Below are 20,585 nucleotides of genomic sequence, written 5' to 3'. Positions count from 1 at the left end.
CCCCTGCCCCTGCCCCTGCCCCTGCCCCTGCCCCTGCCAGACCAATCTGAGTTCAAGCAAACCACAGGAAGCAGTCACAAAAGGGAGGGTCTCTGCTGGCCTTAAAGAAATTCCTCCATCTTTTGGTATAATGTGTGAATATCCCCAGGTCTATAGTGAGTTTTTAGGACAATGATACTCATCCGAAGTTATGCACTAGTAATTCTTTAACAGTCACAGAGAGCTTCAAATTCTGCAAAGGTTCACAGCCTGCAAGTTCATAGAGGCAGAGTCTTCTGACAGCAAATTCCTTTTCTCTCAGTGTACCCAGACTGTCCGGGAGCGAGAGCAGCCCAGCGGTCAGCCCAGGACACTCACCATTCGACTCCGCTCGTCTTCAAGATTCCGGAGAACAGCGGCAAATTCTTGCAAAGATCTCGCTGGAAAAAGAAAGAAGCCATTAGGTGAAGTAGCATGATGGGTGTGCAAGAGCAACTTAGGGATTTCAATCATGATGGGTGTGTAAGAGCAACTTAGGGATTTCAATCGTGATGGGTGTGTAAGAGCAACTTAGGGATTGGATTTCAATCATGATGGGTGTGTAAGAGCAACTTAATGATTTCAGTCATAATGCGTGTGTAAGAGCAACTTAATGATTTCAATCATGATGGGTGTGTAAGAGCAACTTACAGACTTCAATCATGATGACTGCATAAGAGCAACTTACGGATTTCAATCCCTTTATACAGAGACACCCAACGTCAACTGCTGTCCTCAGACTCCCTCATCTTTAATCATTAACCACTAAAGGCAGGATGACCCAGAAATGTGGGTTAATTGTACCTGGAACACCAGCCAGAAGGATTTCTCCAAGGAAAAGCCCCGCCCCTTCCTGAGAGTTCCCAGGACCAAGGAGGTGCTGGCAGGCTCCCAGCCCTGAGGCTGGAAAGGGCAGAGCTCCACTAAGGAGTTGAAAGATTTCCTGTTCAGGATTTAACCTTCAATCTTTTGCATCAGAATCCAACCTTTTGTTGGGGGGGGTGGGGGGAACATGACAACTAAACAAATAGTTCTGTGTGCAACAGAAGCCACATCTCTGGCATCTCCTTTGGTTCCTTCACCTTGAGTTCTGAAGCCACTCATTGATAGGATGCAGCCTGCAGCACAGCAGTCAAACACAGACGGTCTGTGCCAGAATCCTTCTTTCATGAAGGCAACAGGCACTCAGTGACAGAGCCCAAATCATCAGGATACTTGGGCAACGCTGACTTACAACAAGGATACATTTGCACTGCACTCAGCTACTCCCCAGCTGCCTTTGCTCAGACCCAAATCCTGCTGTTCTGCTTGGCAACAGACTCAAAAACAAAATCTAATGGGCTAATGAACAACCTTAGGTTTCTCAATTTTCAGTTCTTTGGTACTAGAAATTGAACCCAGAGCCTACACTAACCCCATGCTCTACCCTTGGGCTAAAATCCCAGCCCTATTTTCTTCTTAATTCTTCTTCCCTTTATGGCATCAATTAAGAAGCCCAATGTAAGGGAAAAGAATAGACAATGAGACCTAGAAAAGTGGTGAGTCTTGACCATGCCAACACTGTGCAGAACTGCCTCCGGAAGAAAGCAAGGGACAGGGGAGAGGGGAGCAGGGCAGCATGGTGACGCACAGAAGCTCACCTCAGCCTCGGTGGCGACACAGGGAGCTAGCCACTTAGCACTGCTTCTACTCAGCAGGTAGTGACAGTTACATGGCTCCAGCCTCCTGTTACCAGGCCAGAATGGAAAGCCACTAGATCAAAATTGTGAAAATTGAAAAGCTAAAGATACAACAAAAAACAAAAGAACTTGAGATAAGTTCACTGACATGCTAGTTAGATTTAAAGTTGTAAAAAGTCAGCTAAAACATCGTGCCAGTCTTATCTCAGTCCATTAGCTTACATTGTATAACCTTGATCCACTCTCCACCACTGCGTTCACTCTTGCCCCAGGCCCTTAGTGCCATGGTTGGATTAAGGCGTTGTGGGATGTCACAGAACCAGCCAGAAGAACCCTGATGGAAGGTGGATGAGAGCATCTCATATAAACTCTAGCTTCCTCCTGCCCCTGGACAATGAGGGAGGCCAGTGCAGGGAGAAGCCCATCCCGTTCCGCACATCTGTGCTCTTCATGATCTGCAGAATTTCTGCACTTACCAATCTTATGGGCTTCCTAGCCCAGGAAAAGGCTTGCTGGAGTGAATGGCAAATGTTCTCATCTTCAGTAAGGTTGTGACTTACCTATACACATCTCATCATCTGTTTCCGCATCTCCTATACACTGAAATTTAAATTCATTTAAGGAATCTGCAAACTTCCGCTTTGCCGAAGACAGATCTAATAAGAAAAAAAATAAAAAAAGAGGAAAACACAAATTACTGACATTAAATTGGCCTTCCTACTCATTGCCCTTTCTAGAATCTTCTGTGTATACTTAGCAAGGTTTGTTCCTTAGACCATTTCACAGGACAAATGTTAACTCAAAATAGTAAATGCCTGTTTACAGGACAGTACTTTATACAAATAGTTAATGTGCTATGTATAAAGTATTAACTTGCTCTAGAAGTTAACATTTTTATTGCAGTTGCTTTAACAATTCAAATCTTATGGGATGGAGATACAGTCCAGTCATCAAGTGCGAGCCTAGCATGCACAAGGCTGTAGGTTTGATTCCCTACACCACAATGTATGTATGTATGTATGCATGTATGTATGTATGCATTCACGCATGTATGTTTTAATCCTATGTATGCTTTCTATAACCACACACTGAGACATATCATCTCCAATTGGCACCTGGGAATATTAACACTTCAGGAGACCAGGGAGGAAGCCTGGCTCAGAAGCAACATTAGCAGCAGCAGCATTCCCTGTAGCCTATAGGTCCATGCCGCCAAACCCTCCATGTGGTCAGCACAGCTGTCCCCAAGTGTGACTCTGGAACCCATCCTGTAGATCCAAGAGAACTCAGGAAGAGCCTGTGCTGCGCTGTCTCAAAGTATACACGTGCCTGCCTTCCTCCTCCAACTAAAGACAGACAGGCCCATGTTCTCTGACCCTCCCAGACCCATTCTCATTAGACCACAGCTTGACAAATTTCCAGTCAGTTTCCATAGCCACCGGGAGAACAAAGCCCTACCAATGTTTTCTATTGGGATTTTCCTAAGAAGCCAACCCCACACATGGTCTCTATAATGAAGACTCTCTGGGGCCCTTGTCAAATTTAAAAACTAAACTTTCCTTTAAGACAGTAATAAAAGCTAACGATCCTTCCTGAGCCCTCGGCTTCTGTTCAGGGCAGAAAATCACCAAGGTACATTTAAGTGGCCTGACAGACAAGACTGCTTAACTTAATTCCACATGCAGCCTTCCTGCAGATTAGGTTAATCATCCAAATTACCATCTATCCAGGCTTCCCACATTGAAGGGGAAATGGCATTAAGTTCAAACTCCCAGTGGAGGGGAAGAGGAGGCAGCACAAGTGGTAACGAGGCCTGGATCTAATAAGACCGGAGGGTCTGGCTCTCTGGATCAACGTGACTTGCTAAGCAGAAGCATCCCTTCCCTCAGTTGAAGGTCATTTAAGTTGTTTCCATTCCCTAGCTATTATGGAACAGATCAGCAATGAGCTCGGTTGAGAAAGTATCTGTGGAGTATATATAGGATGCCAGGGCCTTTGGGCATATGCCCAAGGACTGGGATAGCTGGGTCATACAGTAGCTTTTTTATTCAGAGACGGACACACCCCATGCACACACACACACACACACCCCATACACACACACACACACACACACACACACACACACACACACATGGCTTCCTCCTCCAACTACAGACAGACAAGGCCCAAGTTCTCCAACCCTCCCAGACCCAGACTCCCACACATGTGTGTGTGTGTATATATCTATATATATCTATATCTATATATGTATAAAATTAAAGAAAAGGTGGTCATAAATTTGAGAGAAAACAAGGAGGGGCACATGGGAGAGAATGGAAGGAGAGCAAAGAGGGAAAGGGAAATTGAAATAATTACATTGTAATTTTGAAACAACTGTTTTTCTTAAAGTATCCTAGTCCCTCAGCCCTCCCCTCTTTTGCTCCCCCTTTCTCCCTTAAGGTTAAGACTGGCGGCTCCCATCGTTTGACTGGCTTGTCTCTTCTGCTATGTGCAGTGCTATCGGCCTGGCGTATGCTAAACAAATGACGAAGGGGCATGATATACAAACCCAGCCCCTAGGGTCCCTTCCAAGCCAGAGCTGTTAGTAAAGGGTCACGGGGCTCAGGGGGTGCTGATGTTCTCAGTCTGGGGCTTGTGCTACTGAAGAGATCCTGGACCATCTTTCCACAGCTCAGATGACATGGGTCCTAGGCAAAGCACCGTGTTCTACTCCACAATAGGAGGCACTTAGGGTGGAAAGGAACACAGGATCAGTTTCAAATCACTCCCTGGTACAGACACTTTGATGGAAGACTCCTTCATAAAGGGTCCAAACATGACAGCAGCTAGGAACCAGGCTTCTCTCAGAACCGGCCTCTTGGACAGAGGGTCTCCTTCAGAACACAGTTCACTCCTGGCAAGCCTCAAAGTCAGAACACTACGGGGAGGAAGGAAACTCAAGACTCTGGAGAGACAAGAGAGGAAACACAAAGGAAGTTATTTCAAAGTGGAAGAGAAAGACCCCAAGAGCCCCAAAGCACAGCATAACAATTGTGAGTGTGGCTGCACACAGTCATAGTTTAGTCCAAACGGGCCCTCGACCAGGACTCACGAAATAAGGCCTGAGCAGAGAGTGTGTGAGTGAGATTTCTTCACTTTCTGCATGGCACTCCTCTGCCTCCTCAGCGGGACAAGAAAGAGTTATGCTGACAATCACCCCAACAAAGTAGAGACTGAAACACAGCCTGGGCTTGGAAAGCTTCCAGGGTGCACCTGAAAGGCTATGCTGCCAGCAGCTGACATCAAGGATGAGGGATCAGCTTGTGCCAAACAACGGGGCCTCTGTGGGCCTTCTGAAGGCGTGCTGCCTTGCCAGGTTACAGGCACAGGGTAACCTGATTTCACTGTCTGGTGGCCCTCAGCAGATGAGAGGCTTAGATCTGGGCCTGGTGGAAGATGAGGTAATGAGATGCACTGAAGTCAATACAGGGCTCTAGGCCAGAGCGGAGAGCTGAACGCCATGCGAATTCCAGAGCCTGGAACCTGGAAAGGAGCTACCTTGGACCTAGTAGAGACACCTGCTGTTTGGCTTGCTTGGAATCTGTGCCTGGCCTGAAGCGCAGCACCTTTAGTTTACTCTAGGGAAGTACCCTTCTCTGCTTGCATGCTTTGAGATGCATGGTACAGAATGATCAGTCCTAAACTCTTGCTTCTACTCCAACCAGCTCTGGATCCTGGGTTCAAATCCAGATTACCTATGTTAACTGATCCCAGATAAGACATAAAATGTCAGTCATTGGACAGAGCCTGGGGGTGTCCCACAGGTGAGGGAGACCTACTATACAAGCATTTTTGCATACTTGTGACTCATCAGATCCTCTGGACTGAGGTCCCTGCAGTGTGTGGGGACTCTACACTGCTCAGTCCCTTGATTCAGCCCCTCTGTGGCATTTAGAACAATGCTGAAAATAGAAAGTAAGAATACTCAAAGTCACTGCTTCTTAGTAGCTATCCTGGTGTCAATCATCACTCTGGGTACACAGCTCTCTAAAGGTAGATTGCTGGAGTCCATGTAAACAGGACTCAAGCATGCGCAGTCCAGTAAGAAGGGCTAAANGGCTGGGGCTGGGGCTGGGGCTGGGGCTGGGGCTGGGGCTGGGGCTGGGGCTGGGGCTGGGGCTGGGGCTGGGGCTGGGTGCTCAGTCCCTGCTCATATAACCTTGCTGGTTGATGTTCGGGCAGCACAAGACGCAGCATGGAGCCAGAGTCGGTAACGTTTACTTTGCATACGCTGGTAATGCTCACTTTGCACAACTGCTGTTCCAGGAGGGCAGGATGCTGGCAGGGCAGCTCAAAATGAGTACTGCCTACATCCAAGAAATACAAGACCTTCAAGGAGATGAGGAAAATAAGGACAGGAAAGCAGCTTCAAGCCTGGACGTCTGAGAAACTGCTCCTAAAACCTTCTACTCACTGAGGCCAGAGGACGGTGCCCTTCTCTTCGGAGGGTGCCAAGCTGTGCCTTAGCAAATACTCCTGTGCAAAGCAATCAAGAGGCTTGAATACAAGCACGGTGCTGCCTTAGCACAGAAGCTGTGTCATTATTTTCCAAACACTGTAGAAAACAACCTTAATTTCACTTTATCAGTGATATCACAGTCAATCCAATCTCTCTCCTTGGGTAAAACTTAACATAACTGTGCACACATGTACACACCCACATAATAAGGAACTCAAGGTAACCTTATAATTCCACTTCATTTTAGTAGATATGCTGTATTTCTGTGCCCTCAAAGTCACTCGAATTGCATCTAACTATGTTAGGAATTTCCATTAGTCACATCTTTCTCTCCAGATGTAGAAAGTGATTGTAGTTCCTAAAAGCAGACTCCTAATATAAGAACTTGCTAGGATTTGCCCTCTTGGCTACAGAAAGCTCAACACCAAAGTCCTTAGGTCTTGCTTGCTAAGGTTCCCCTCCTCCACCCCATCACCCTACATTTGGGATGATTCCGAAGCCATTCCCTCAGTGATTTCATCTCATAACATACAAAGGATGCCTCCGGTCCCTAGGCAGTCACCTCCAAAGTATGCTGTGCTGCCTTGTTTGGACGCAGCAGCACAAGGCAGCGTGCAGGTACCTGAGAGTCACCAGAGAAGACCACCATGAGCAGAGAGAGAGAGAGAGAGAGAGAGAGATGGTTCCTGAAGGACTACTCTTTACTCTTCCTCTTCACCCATAAGTGAAGTTCTAAACAGTCAAATTCAAACTCTACACCCATCTAACCTTTTCTAAGAAGATCAGCCAAAGGTGAGGAAGGGCCTCCCTGTCTTGCCACACATGTTGACCCCAGTTTGTCAACCTCATGCACAGTGACTGTCTCCAAGCCTAATCTGTGCTGAATGGCTCTTAATTTTGCCAGTTCTTCCCATTGCCTTCAATGCCCTGTGTCCCAAATGAATATTACTATTGGCCTACATGCTTGCCCCAGCCTCCTCGCTGCTCTCCCCACTACTTCCATGGCAAGTTCTCCACCCAACTCTGTCAGCCTTGTGAGAGCTAGAGAGGAGACTAGAAGCCCTCTCAAAGGCTTGAAAAACACTGAAGATGTGACCTGCCACCGCCTAATCTCAGGACAGTCTGCCCTCCAGATTAGAGGTTTCTTCAAGAAGCCTTCATTGGCTTTTCTAACCAACCCAAATCTGACCCTATTTTTTACTTCATGAACACTATGCAAATCCTCCTTCATAGAAACTTGGTGTTAGTTCCTGTAACTCTGTGATATGCCTTAAAGTAGTGAGTTCTACCCAAACAGAATAGTGTCCCTTAATGCCTCTCCCTTAGCGCTCTAAAATTCAGCTCAAGCCTGGTGGTGAACAAGAGTCACAGAGGGAACAGTGACAGACAGACGTAGGGATCTCCACAGAAACATCAGCTTTCACTGAAGGTAAACTTCCCAGCTCCACGTTGGATGGAGGCGGGGGGGGGGTGATAGGAGATTTAGTAGGTCAGTAAAAGCTCTCTGACTAATGGGAACCTAGGTGGAGGGTGATGTATATGGAATGTGCTTACCACTAATATGGGACCACCTCCTCTCATACTGTCAATGCGGACAGTTTTCACAAGGCTGAAGGGAGAGCTACCTTCAGCAGGAGCATTAAACAAAACTTTCCACCAACGGCCAAGAGAGATAAACTAGCAGCAAACTAAGACGCAACCACAGCCACATGCCAGCCCCAACACGTCCCCAAGCCCCAAGTCAACAGTCTAAGAGTTCTCAGAGCGTGAGTCCTTCTTACAGAAACCACACTGAAGACAAGCTTTCCCAGGCTCAGAACACAGTGTTTTACAGACACGCTAGTGTACTTAGCTGTGGAGAGGAAAGGTGATAGTGTTTTTGCTAAATGCCATTTTACATCCTGCACCCCTCTATGAATCAGCCGGAAGACTATGTTGTATCTCAGAACCAGACAAAAAGAATTGATTCGACTAGAGTCTGTGTTGCAAGGTGCTACTTGTGCCCACTAGGTGGCGATCAACCACATTGGACAATACCTAAGAAAGATCCTGGCCCTTTTAATGAAGACTTGTTAACTTGAAAGAAGTATCCTGAGGATGCTTGATTCTAATTATAGGAGGATCCTAGCCTCCAGTGGGAAGAGATGCGCTGATATTCAGAGGATGGATGTTATCTGGAATATTCTGGAGGGGATATATTTTATGAAGTCACTGCCAAAAATGAATGCCTTATTATTCTTCCAGATCTAGTTGGGATCAACTCAAAACACCTCTTATCTAAAGTAGATGATACACCGTGAAGATCAGCCAACCGCATAAATGATATGTACTCTGATTATCCATCTGTGTGATTCTCCTAAAGCCATTCCCTAAATCTTTATTTCCTAAATGAAGCAAGAGTCAGCACTAACCCAGAAGAATTTGGTTTGGGACTGTAGTATCAAAGCTAATAAAACGTTCAGGGTTGATTATAGAAATGAAATCAAGTGGGACAAGGAAGGGCGTGACTCTTTCCAAGATGAGGGAACTGAATTAAATTCTACTTACATCAATTTTCCCTTAAAGATAAAGAAGTCTCAAGCCCACATTAATACACATCAAAAATAGCTATGATTATGTATTAGTTGACTGATTTCTAACTGTGATACAGTTTTTAAATTATGATGAAATCTTGCCTCCTATAAAATAGGTTGGTTTTATTTTCCTTACATTTTATAGTTAGGGAGACTGATGCTCAGAAAGGCTTAGCCCTTCTGAGGGCCTCAGAGTTAATTAATCTGGTAGTATAAGCAACCTGCTCCTCCTATGCTCTGATGCCTGGTGTACTCAAATGCTTGGGGCTCTAATGTCAATATATTAGTAGAAGAATGGCTTATACATGTCCCATATCCTTAAAGATAATTCAAGGTAGAAGGGTCTAATCTGTACATACAAAACTATAAATTAAGTTAGCACGTGCCAAGGCCATCAGAGACGGGGGCAGCTACAGAAGTACATGTGGGGTACTACTGCAGCTGGGCCACAGGAGAGAGCAACAACACAAAGGGAAAAGAGAAAAACAGAGAAGAATGTTTATGCTGAGCCTTGTTTGGATATACAGAAAACAAGAGATGTGGGCAGAAGGCAGGCTCGGAAAGGTACTCTGAAGTTAAAGAAAAAAAAATGGAGCAAAAACGTACACAAACAAGCAAACTGAAACTGTCAGAAACAGACAGCCAGGTAAACAGACAGAAAGGAATGCAAAGAAAGGTCTGAATCACCCACCAGAAGGGCTTCCATGTTAACTGACAGAACCTAGACGTTCTCCCGTGTAGAAACTGGAACCAGGCCGTCACATAAGAGTAACAAGATCACCTTCAACACTGGTGAAGTCTTTAATAAGGTGCCACTCTGGCTTACTTTACTTTGCTGAGAGATCATGAAACCAAGGCAAGGGATAGCCATTGACAGAGGACACCTCTCCAACTGGACCTGTGTACAAAGAGCACTGGACAGTCAATGAAGAGAGTATGCAATGAGTAAGAAACTTTGCTTCCTCCTGAAAACCTAAAGTCCTCTCAGGAATGATCAGTAGTCCTTAGATTCACTGAATTATGTATGTAGATATGACAGATATAAACATACCTGTATTTCCCAAGTATTATAGTTTTTATATGCTTTAATATGTTGAGCTATCACATTTACACAAATACATCTATAGTTCTACACTATTTATGTGCTTTATATGTTATAAATATTAGCTTATCCCCATAAGAACCCTTGATGTTAAACGCTAATGACTGATCTTTTAACTTTCTATAGTTTATTTTTTATGTATTTTATGTACATAAGGGCTTTGTCTACATGCACACCAGAAGAGGGGCCCCTATCCCATCACAGAAGGTTGTGAGCCACCATGTGGAAGTCAGGACCTCTGGAAGTGCAGCCAGTGTTCTTAATCACTGAGCCATGGGTGAAAGTTTAGGGGCTTATTTTTGTGTAGGGCCACACACATGATAGGCGCAGGCTTTGTCTCTTAATTACACCCACCACCCAGAACATATTAAAAGACAGCGTGTTGCATGAGGTGCTTAGCAAACATCTGCCGATGCTGGGACCAAGACATCAACTGTTTTCATCAGTATCAGGTCAATGACACAAGAGCCCAGCCATGAAGCAGAAGTGGACCTGAGAAGTGGGTACTGTATTCAGAAAGCTATCCTAAGCGACAATGAGACAGAAAGCTGGTGCAAGGAAAAGTCCCTCAAGGAAAGCTGGTATTTGGTTAGTTAGAAACAAAGAAACGCATTCTGAAAACTAACCCAGTAAGGGCGCAAAAAACCAGAGGGTATTTCCAGGATGCTCAAGTACAGATCAATTAATCAGTCTCTCTCTTGTCTCTTCTGTCTCTGTCTCTATCTCCCTGTCTCTTTTTCTTTCCTTTCATACACAAATATGCTAATATTCTCCCCCCCCCCCGCACAAGCACATACACACACACACACACACACACACACTTACTTCAAAGGTTTGCCATGCTTGGGTTCCACAAACACAGATGCAAACCCCAGGTCTCCCATTTCTTAGCTCTGTGCCTTCAGCCAAACTATTCCACCTTTCCAAGTGTCTATAAAAGTATAAGGACAACATGCACTTCCCAGAGGTGTCCTGGGAATTAAAAGTGGAGAAAGCTTAGCACAAGACAGCTGTTGATCTGCCTTCCTGCCCAGGAGCAGAGATGGGGCAAAACCCCATTAGCCAGTTAGAGGGAAGAGTGTAACGAAAGGGAACCTTAAGTGTCATGATCGTGAAACATGTTTGCCTTGCTGACTCACAGCTTAACCAAATAACCATACTCCAGTGCACTACTACAAATTCGTTTGAAGTTTTTATTCAGTTGCTTAGAGAATTTTAAACATGTACAAATTTACAATTTCCTCCCAGATGAAAAATGAGGCAGAATTTATTTGGAGGCTGGGAATTTAGCACAATTTGTCAACTACTTACCTGATATGTCACACAGTCCTCCAAAAGTAATATGATTTTTAAAAACAGTGTTATTTAAAAAACAAGACAAAACAAGCAAACAGACAAGTGTAGTTTGTAGGCCTTTAAATGCAGGAGAGGTGGAGTGCTGGTATCATCAGACCATTTTTGTCTATTGCCTGGAAGGGGAAAAATCACAGTCCCAGATTGGACAGGTAAAAGGACCAGGCCAACATACAAAGACTGGGCTTCTAGGGAAGGCCAGGCTTTTCTGCAAACTGCCCTTCCATAATTATGTTTTAGAAAGGAGAAGATGAGTTAAGAACTGGGGCAGGGGAATCACAAGTTCTAGGACAGCCTGGACTATTGTCTCAAACGGGGAAAATGAGAGCATCCAGATGAGACCAGTGGTCTGCAGGTAAACAAGTAAGACTAAGGCTGAGAATTCCAGAAGGGCCAAGAAAACCAGAGAGTGAAGAAGTCTTCTCTCTCAGTGCCCCAGAACTGCCTGAGAAGCCCAACAAGCAGGGAGGTGGCCAGCATGGGGCCCTGCCTGGAGTCTCCAGCCTCAGCTTCCACTGTGGAAAGCCGTTCCCTCCAGGGCAGCATATCTTGTAATGCATATTCTGTGATGCTGAGATCACATCAGTATCTTCTCAAGGCATATTCTGATGCAGAGTCCTGCAAGCCAGGATCTCCAGGCCTGCGTGAGGTCCCAGGTGATGCCTGAGGTGGTGTTCAAGGCACGATACGCTTTGAATTGGGATTTGAACTCCTACCTAAGACCTGCAAGCAAAGACCAAAGCTGCCTGCCCTTGTCGCACAATAGTGATGTGCAAGATCTCAAAAGACTCTGGAAGGATGGTTGCATGAGAAAACTTCTGCAAATATAATGGGACCTGTATCAGAAGCAGAAACAGCAGGCGCCTCCCGAGGCCACCACATACACTGAACCCAGTGCGAGCCACTGCGCGACACACACAACTGAAAAGAACTCATTTGAAAACCAAGGGCTGGACCAGAGCTCAGAGATCCCACTGAAGACTCTCTTCTGTTTTTTCTTCTTTGATTGATGGTGAGAATATACTTAGCATATTTCTACAGCAAGGTGCTCGCCTTTGTTGTTCTGAGAGAACAGTTTTCAAAAAGCTGATTGAGGGAACGGAACGCAGACTCTGTTAGTCTCAGCAGGTAACCATAGCAACTAACACCACCCAAATAAAATGATGCCTTCTCGGTGATGTGCTGGCTCAATTAGATTAAGAGGGTGACGTGTACTAGCTGAAAAATTACAGTGATAAACTTCCAGCAAAATCCAGACCTTCTTGGAAAGGGTTATAAGCAAAAGAAAAGCCTTGCCAATAAATTAACGACAGGACACAGAGCCAGAAAAAAATCTAGGAGGTAAAAAAACTGAAGCAGCACTGCTCTGCTTACCACGGCTTACAGAAACAGAGCCCATGCGTGAACTCAGCAAACATCTTCATACTGAAGGATACCACCTCTACCAGACACCTATCAAGGAAGTCGCATCTTGTCTCTTTCTGTGCCTTCCTTTATGAACACTGTAAAGGGAAAACAAATACTACTAACTCAGAGGAGTCACCAGAGAGGTTTACCTAAATAACTGTAAAGCTTTTAAACGTCAAAGAGGAAGACTGCAGAATAGTAGGGTCTGGCTAGTAAAGGGTTTCCAGCACTTAGGAAGGTCCTCTCGGGACACTAAATGTTCTGTATCAAGGTCTTTAGATTGGAGTTATGCTTGTGAATGAAGACTTCAGCATCTAGTCTTTCCACGCCCCCCCAGACCAGACCTGCCTCTCCCAGTTCTCTGCAGTCACACCTGCTCTGAACAAATCCAGACAAGCAAGAACCTCACTTGGGAAAACACAAGCAGCTACACTGAGGCCAATAACCTCCCTGTCACCCCTGAAGCCTTTCCAGCAAAGGACAAAGAAGGGGTGGGGGGACAAACCCTGGCCATAGAACCGAAGTCTACCTGACACTCTGCGATTACTTGGGAACAGCAAAGCCAGCCATATTCAGGTAGCAGACACCCGTCCTGCAGGTCACACCAGCAGTGCACACAAACTTGCAAGTAATCAAGAGAAAGCACAGGAAGAAAATGAAGGTCTTCGACCTGCCTGTCGGCTCCATGTCTGTGCTGGGGCTTTGTAACAGGCTCCCAGGAGGTCAAGTCCCATCTCCACCACTCACCGGGCCACCGTACTGCTTCCACCTGTGCGAGATGGAGCTAAAGGGGAATTTACACCTCCAAAGTTCCTCTGAGAAGAGAAACAGCACATGGAAGTACTCAGCAAGGGGCCTGGCCTGTAGGAAGCGCTCAGTAAACCAGAGGTATCCAGGACAGCTTTGTATACTGATGGCATAAATACACCAAGCAGATGTATGTCCATAGTGAGGCCCAGCCAGCCACCCCGCTGCCTCCTCGCCATGTGAATGGTCCCACCACACTGACTCCTGGCCTTCCTCCACTCAGGCTCCCTGCAGCAGGATTAGGGGCTAGACTTCATCAGCCTAATTCCAGGCACCACTCAAGTGCTTCTCAACATACAACACAGGGCACCAGGTGACAGCTCCCCAGTACCAGAAGGAGTTCAATTACAAAGAAAACTCCATTGTCTCCCCCACTGGATTCAATAAACACTTCCTGAAATTTAAAAAAAAAAAAAAAAAAAGCATTCAGCAATTCTGAAAGGAGCCACACCTAATAATGTTCTCAGAAATCATTTCGCTTCCTTCTATCCCCTGAATGTTGACATCCCTGCTGCCGCTGCTCTGGCAAGGGAGCTTGTGCTCTAGTGACAAAACAGGGAGGCCCAGTTGGGCCAACACCCACTTTCCTCAGAGGATCCCTTCTTGGGAACCTCCTCTTATACCCAGTCCCCATTCATGCCCCAGTGCTTCTCAGAGCACCCCTTACTCCTGCCTACCACACAGTGAGAGAAGCCAATTAGTACTCAAACTACAGTACCACTGCACTGTGCTCAGCCACCTCAATCATGAGGCCCTCGAAGGGCTGGGATCTCTAGATCACAATCCGGGCTTCCCAGGTATTTATTTATTTATTTATTTATTTATTTATTTGATACTATTATATCATTTCCCCCTTTTCCCTTCCAACTCCCACGAGGAATCCACACACACCTGGCTCTATTTAAAATTCAAAGCTTCTTTTTCTTTGTTACTAGCCGCATATATATATGTTTATGTGTTTTCCTAAACACACAAATATAGCCTGTTGAGCCTGTGCAATGCTACTTGTATGTGTCTATATGTACACAGTCTTCAGAGCTAAGCATTTGATATCAGATAACTGACTGGTGTGCTCTTCCCTGGAGAAGGCTCTTTGTCCCACTCTCCACATTCCTTGGTTGCCTGTAATTCTCTGTGTAGAGCTGAGGACACTCAGGGTTTCCCCCATGCTCATTAGCATGTCCACTGGTGTCATTCTTGTTCACGTCATATTGATGAGTCATCATAGTTCTAACTTCTGACATTTCTATGTTACAAACATCTCACAGCAAATCCCCTATGATCCCTGAGCCTTAGGTAAAGGAGTGGTGTTGTAGATCTATCAACTGGGCCTGGGCTACATAATCTCCATTTGATAGGTTATGGTTTTGTTATGGTCTCTATCTATTACAAAGAGAAATTACCTGATGAAGTATGTGAGTTACCTTTATCTGTGAGTGTAAGGATAAATATTCAGAATGTAGTTAGGGATTATGCTGGTATATTAAAGTGATGATTTATTTCACTATCCCTGGGTAGCTGGCTAGGTCTCCAGGGCCATACATGATCTCCCTCTTGCTGAGCAGGTCTCAAGTCCAGTTAGAAAGCTGTCAGCCATTGCCAATGCCTGTGTACTGCTACTGTAACCTTGGGTTATCAAGCCAGAGTGGTGTCAATCAGTCTTATACCTGCTAAAGTTCAAGAAGTGCCACAAACTTCAGAACATCTAGTACCAGGTACCCACAATGACTGCTGATGACAAAGGTGGAGATAGATCCTAAGGCCAAGTTCACCTTTGACTATCTGACTGTAGGTCTGCAAGTGTTCTAAGAGTTGGCAACTTATGCTCAAGACAAAAGAAACCATAGTAACAGCTCAGGACCAGAGGAGGGAATGTAATTCAAGCAAAAACTCAAAAATTCCAAAACTAGAATCTAAAACAAATAAACAGACAAAAAAAAAAAAAAAAAAAAAANAATGTAATTCAAGCAAAAACTCAAAAATTCCAAAAATAGAATCCAAAACAAATAAACAGACAAAAAAAAAACAAAAAAAAAAAAAAAAAAAAAAAAAACAACCTTCCCAAGAGCTAGCCAGATAACTGAGCCAGTAAAGGATCTTTTTCACCAAGGCTGACTACCTGAATGTCACAGGAACACATGGTGCGAAGAGGGACTGACTGCCATAAATTGTCCACTGACCTCCATATACGGACTATGGCACATGTGGGAACAGGCAAACATGCCAAACAAATGTAATCAATCATCAGTCAACCAATCAATCAGCAATGCACTTCATTGTTTCATTCAAAAAGCCAGCAGAACCACAGTCCTGTTTGGTCCCCATTTTCTAAAGCTCAGCTCTTGGCACCTGAAGCTGATGAATGGCTCAGTGCTAGCTGCACAGAAACCCACCAGGAAACCAAGCTTCCCACAGAGGTACAGCTGTCTTCAGCTTCTGGGAAGCTTAAATCGCAGGCCTGGCTGGGACTCTCAGTACAGGCTCTGTGCTGGGCACTTTTCTGTGACACAGAGACCCAAGTAAATCTCAAGAGGATAGCCCAAGGCACTGGCATGTAGTGTTCATAGCTGTGCAGGATCCTATGCTCAGAAATGGGCTGTTTAGTGCACGGCTCTGTGGAAGCTGTCTTAAACCTTTAAATGTTTTTACTTCTGAACTTCTATTTGGGTAACTGAAGTCCCATAGGATGTGGAGCACACGAGTGAGCATAGATTAAGATATTCCTGGGTATGCAGTGCTTTGATGCCCTCAATTCTAGGAAACCCATAGTATATGGGGGTCTTAGCAAGCATCAAAATGAATCCTAATGGAGCTTGTTAGGTCTACAGCTGTGGAGGTGGGACAGTGACAATCATGAAAGGCCACACTTTCTGTTCCAAGAAGGCAAGAGCATTTGAAGGGCTTCAGATAACCCTGTGATATTAGTGGAGCCTTTCTTACTCCTGCTTTTTCTGACTAAGCCAGGCACTGCTGCAGACCGTGACAATAGGGAACTGGAAAGCCCGGGCATGCTGCCTTCCTTTCAGTCCCCCCTTACTCATCAACAAGCCGAGAGCAAGCAGACTGGGGATGCGCAGGCATCAAGATGTGCAGTGCTTCCACTGTTAATGGGACTGAGCACATGTGAGGCACAGAGCATGAGCTGTATAAATTTGGATGCTGCTGCAGATGAGTCATTTAAACTTACATTCGAGATGGGCACTGCAGATATAAAGATGAACAGGAAATGCATACTGATAACTCAAGGATTTCTTTTTAGAACATTAAATTACAAATTAAAACACCACAAGTCAACAGGAAAGAAGCTTTCTATTTTAATATCTTTTATAGCTTTGATGTCTGCTGTTAAAAAAAACACACACACACACAAAAACAAAAAAACCAAGGAGCCACAAAGATTATGCAGCACAGCCCTGGAATTGCTTTGCTATATCAACTAAAACTCCCCTTCTTCCCAGGTGGTACCTGAAGGTGTTCCACCCCTGTAACATCACCATCTCTGGCTAACTCATAGCTGTCCAGCCATCTTTCTCCCTCCAGACAACTTCTCACTCCGGTACACGTCTGGGCTTTCAAAGGCACATCTGATTTCATTGCTGCTCACCACCACCACCATCCTTCCCGACTGTAACTGTCCCTACTCTCTTCAAGACGAATCTGAACAAAGTTTTATCTTTGCTTACAAGGTCTGTCTCCATAGGCCACTGGTCGTGTCCTCTGTCTATGGCCTAGCCCCAGGTTAGCATTCATATTGATCCTGAAGTGTGCCAGGAAACCTCCACCTACAGGCCTGGCCTGCTCTCTCTTACTTGGAGTTCTCCTCACCTCCATCCAGGTCCTGCAGCTTGGCCCACAGACATCACTTGTTTAGGAAAACCTGTCCCATCCACGGCATCCTCAATCCTTACACACCCCTGCTCCACCCTTGTCTGTAAATACATCTAATATACGCATCTTGGAGATACAACTCAGGTCATCAGGCTTAGCAGTAAGTGCCTTGGCCTACTGAGCTACCTCTCCAGTTGCCCGGCAATACCTTTAAATGTCTAAACAGATACAAGGTAAGAACGTTGACTTCTAAAGGGTTCGCTCAAAAAAAAAAAATGATAAGCCCTGTATTTCTCTTTTTACAGAAAGAGAAAGTTGAGTTACAGAAATAGAGGCAAAATGGTCATGATGTTACGCATCCCTTCATGATGCAAAACAACCTAAACCCATTTCCTGGGTTTAGCCTTTAAAACCACAAAGTATGTGCCCTCCTCTGACTTGTTCTTCTGCAGCAAGATGGTTCTGATGTTTTCAAGAGGCCACTAGCGCTACTTGCAGACCACTCAGGCTATAGCAAATGCTAGGAGCAAATCTGCACTCGAGTAAATGGAGTAGACGAGGCTGGAATTTTAAATGCCTAATATAGTGGAAACTGTGCCAATTAACCTCAGGTAAATGCAGAAGCCATCATTCCTATGCATTGCGTAGCATTTGAAGGAAAACATCCGCAAGCGTGCCCTCCGGGTGAGCATTTCGAGATTTGTCTTTTGCAGTTCACCTGAAATCAGGTCATCCCAACTCAACGAATGAGAAAGTCAGAGAATCGTATCTACACTCTGCCTTTGTAACAAGCTCTCCGGGTGATTCTTCAGCTCACTGAACTGAAGGACTTCTGTTACAGGAAGACACTGCACACAAGGTCCGAATCCCAGAGAACTGGAAGACGCTAACAACGGCGAACCTGGGAAAGGAGGGAAATAAGAAAAGGAAAGCAATGGCCTCCTGTGGACCTGGAAAGTCCCTGGCAGCAGGCCTCCAAGACAGCAGCAGGAAGCGGTTCCCACAGAAAAGAAGGACCATGGAAAAACCCGGGGCCATTGTTTGCTGGGTCATTAGTTATTTTGGCCATGTTACTCTCCTGGGCATTTCCTCCTATCTCAAGGTGCACTTGGAAAGGTTAAAAAATTTTGACATGGTCCCCTTGCTGCAGGAAGGCCAAGGTGACTATGACAGGGCCACTTCTCATATCCTCATGGCTGCTTTGGGGTATGAGAGAAGCAGTCTGTGCCCCCGTGCCCTGACCACAGTCAGGAATTCCTGTTGCTGATGCATCTGCCCTCTGTCCTTCCAGCCCTTGGCCAGCATCCCTATGCCCACCCACCAGAAACTAAAAAAATGGAAAGATCACATCCTACCCTGAGGTGATAGGGCCATGCTATGCAGGGCCAAATTGCTGCCATCTTCAGTCAGGATGGGCATGTTTGCCAAACGTCATCATGGCTGGGCTTATTGGCTATTGATGGCTCATCTTGAAATGAGGGGACAGGAGGCTCATGGGATCTTCACTGAGAGACCATCCATCCATCCCAATCAGTTGTATGCAATTCTGCACTAATGGCACATGGTCTCTGAGACTCTGGGAGGGGCCAAAGGATGTAGATAGGGAGGATGAGAAGAGAAGCCCTCTCATCCTGCCATGGTCTAGCCATCATCTCTGCTAGGGGCAAACCTTCCAGTGTGGCTGCTTTTAAGGTCACCTAAGCTCCATAACCCCTCACGCAGTTCTGAATGTGAGCCTAGTAATCTGATTGGTTCCCCAGGTGACTTTGGTGGATTCATACCTTTGGTTTGTTATCCCCATAACCTTAGGAAGATAGGTGGATGCTACTGATGTCTCTCCTGGGGAAGGAGTTTTAGCAATAATTCCCCAAATCTGTGTTTACCCAAAACCTGCCAGGTGGCCTTATGTGGAAGAGTCTTTGATGACATAATCAATTAAAATTCAGCCATACTGGGTGGAGATGGGTCTTAAATCCAGTGACTAGTGTCCCTGTAGAAGAAGGAAAAATAAATACAAGGAGAATGTGCCCTGTGAGAACAGGGGTAGAAACTAGGGTGAGCCAGCTAGAAGTCAAGGGACACGGGGGCCTGTCCAAGCCACTGCAATCTAGGACAGTGAAGGGAACAATCTTTTCTAGAGTGTTCAGGGTACAGGTGTCCGAGCTGACACCCTGATTTCAGATTTCTGTCCCTAGAATGGTAAGGAAATGAATTTGTGGTAATTTTTTCTGGAAGCCCTAAGATACTAACAGACCTTCCTTTCTTATAAACTTGAGCTTAAAATCATATTGTTACTGAACCCAACAGCTTGCAATAAAAGGAAAGGAATCGTTCTTCTCACAGAAGGTGTACCAGTCTCATCTGGAGCCCCTCACCTTGGCTCTCCATTTGCCTGCCTAACTTCTCCCTCATACCAGTGCCTTCACAAGCTCTGCCTGGATATGAAAGTCCTCTCCCCAGCCCAGATACTACTGAAACCTAGCTTCCTCCAGAAAACCCTATAAGGTGTGGTTTCACCAAAATGGCCCTGACACCCTTCTATGGGCTCATGCTAGCCTCTGAGGCAGCTGGACTTCTCCCTGAACTTTCCCAACTTCCTCAGTGTGGGAAGCTCTAAGAGAGCTCAGACAGAGAAGTCCCATACAGAGTCACAGCTGGCTGTCCCCACAGCTCAGCCCATGGGAGTAAATGTATATTTAACTGAACAGGCCAATGCAAATGTCCTTCATTCTTCACGACTAGGCCAGAAATACAGCCTGTCTTCCATATGTCTTCTCACATCTGTGAGAATACTGCTATAAAAGAAGTGAACTAACACAAAGATAACTCATTCACTCAGGGACTCATTCACAAAAATGTATTATTTATCTATGTATGCACCATCATGCAAGTGAATCACTGGAGAGACAAAGCCAGGTAAGAAATAGACACAGCCGGTGACTCTGTAGCACTACAAGGTGGAGTCCAGGATATAAGTCACTCCGTAACCCACATCACAGCTGAAAAGGAACCCAGGGTTTTGTTCAAAAGCCGGTTACCTGCTAATTCCTACCTAGTGCTCAGTTCCAGTGTCTAGACAATGCACAGTATATAGAGAGGCTCTTGATAATGGAGATGGAGAAAGAAGTACAGACTAGACGGATGCATGCATGGATGGCGCAGGTGGGTGGGCAGATGGACTAGTGCCTCAGAGGTAACAGGCAATTGCTAGTGATACAGAGATGGACAGACAGAAAGATGGATGGGTATACAGACATCAATGCACCAGGAATGAAATGTATATAAAATAATAAAATACAGCTTAGAAGTGCAAAAAA

General features: G+C 45.4%; 1 protein-coding gene across 7 annotated transcripts in view; it reads right to left on the bottom strand.

The window, feature by feature from the left end:
• Arhgap26 (Rho GTPase activating protein 26) overlaps window positions 1-20,585 on the bottom strand; it is a 388,578-nt gene that overhangs the window by 282,393 nt on the left and 85,600 nt on the right. For all 7 annotated transcript variants that reach the window (XM_029471859.1, XM_029471862.1, XM_021150728.2 and 4 more), the window contains exons 2-3: window positions 2,258-2,353; window positions 358-419 (exon numbers count right to left, since the gene is read on the bottom strand). In XM_029471859.1, the coding sequence (XP_029327719.1) occupies window positions 358-419; window positions 2,258-2,353 (158 nt within the window). The remainder of the gene's footprint in view (window positions 1-357; window positions 420-2,257; window positions 2,354-20,585) is intronic.

Source organism: Mus caroli, chromosome 18 (assembly GCF_900094665.2).
Source record: "Mus caroli chromosome 18, CAROLI_EIJ_v1.1, whole genome shotgun sequence".
NCBI lineage: Eukaryota > Metazoa > Chordata > Mammalia > Rodentia > Muridae > Mus > Mus caroli.
The sequence above is the reverse complement of the archived record's forward strand: the minus strand, read 5'-3'. Positions and strand labels throughout refer to the sequence as shown.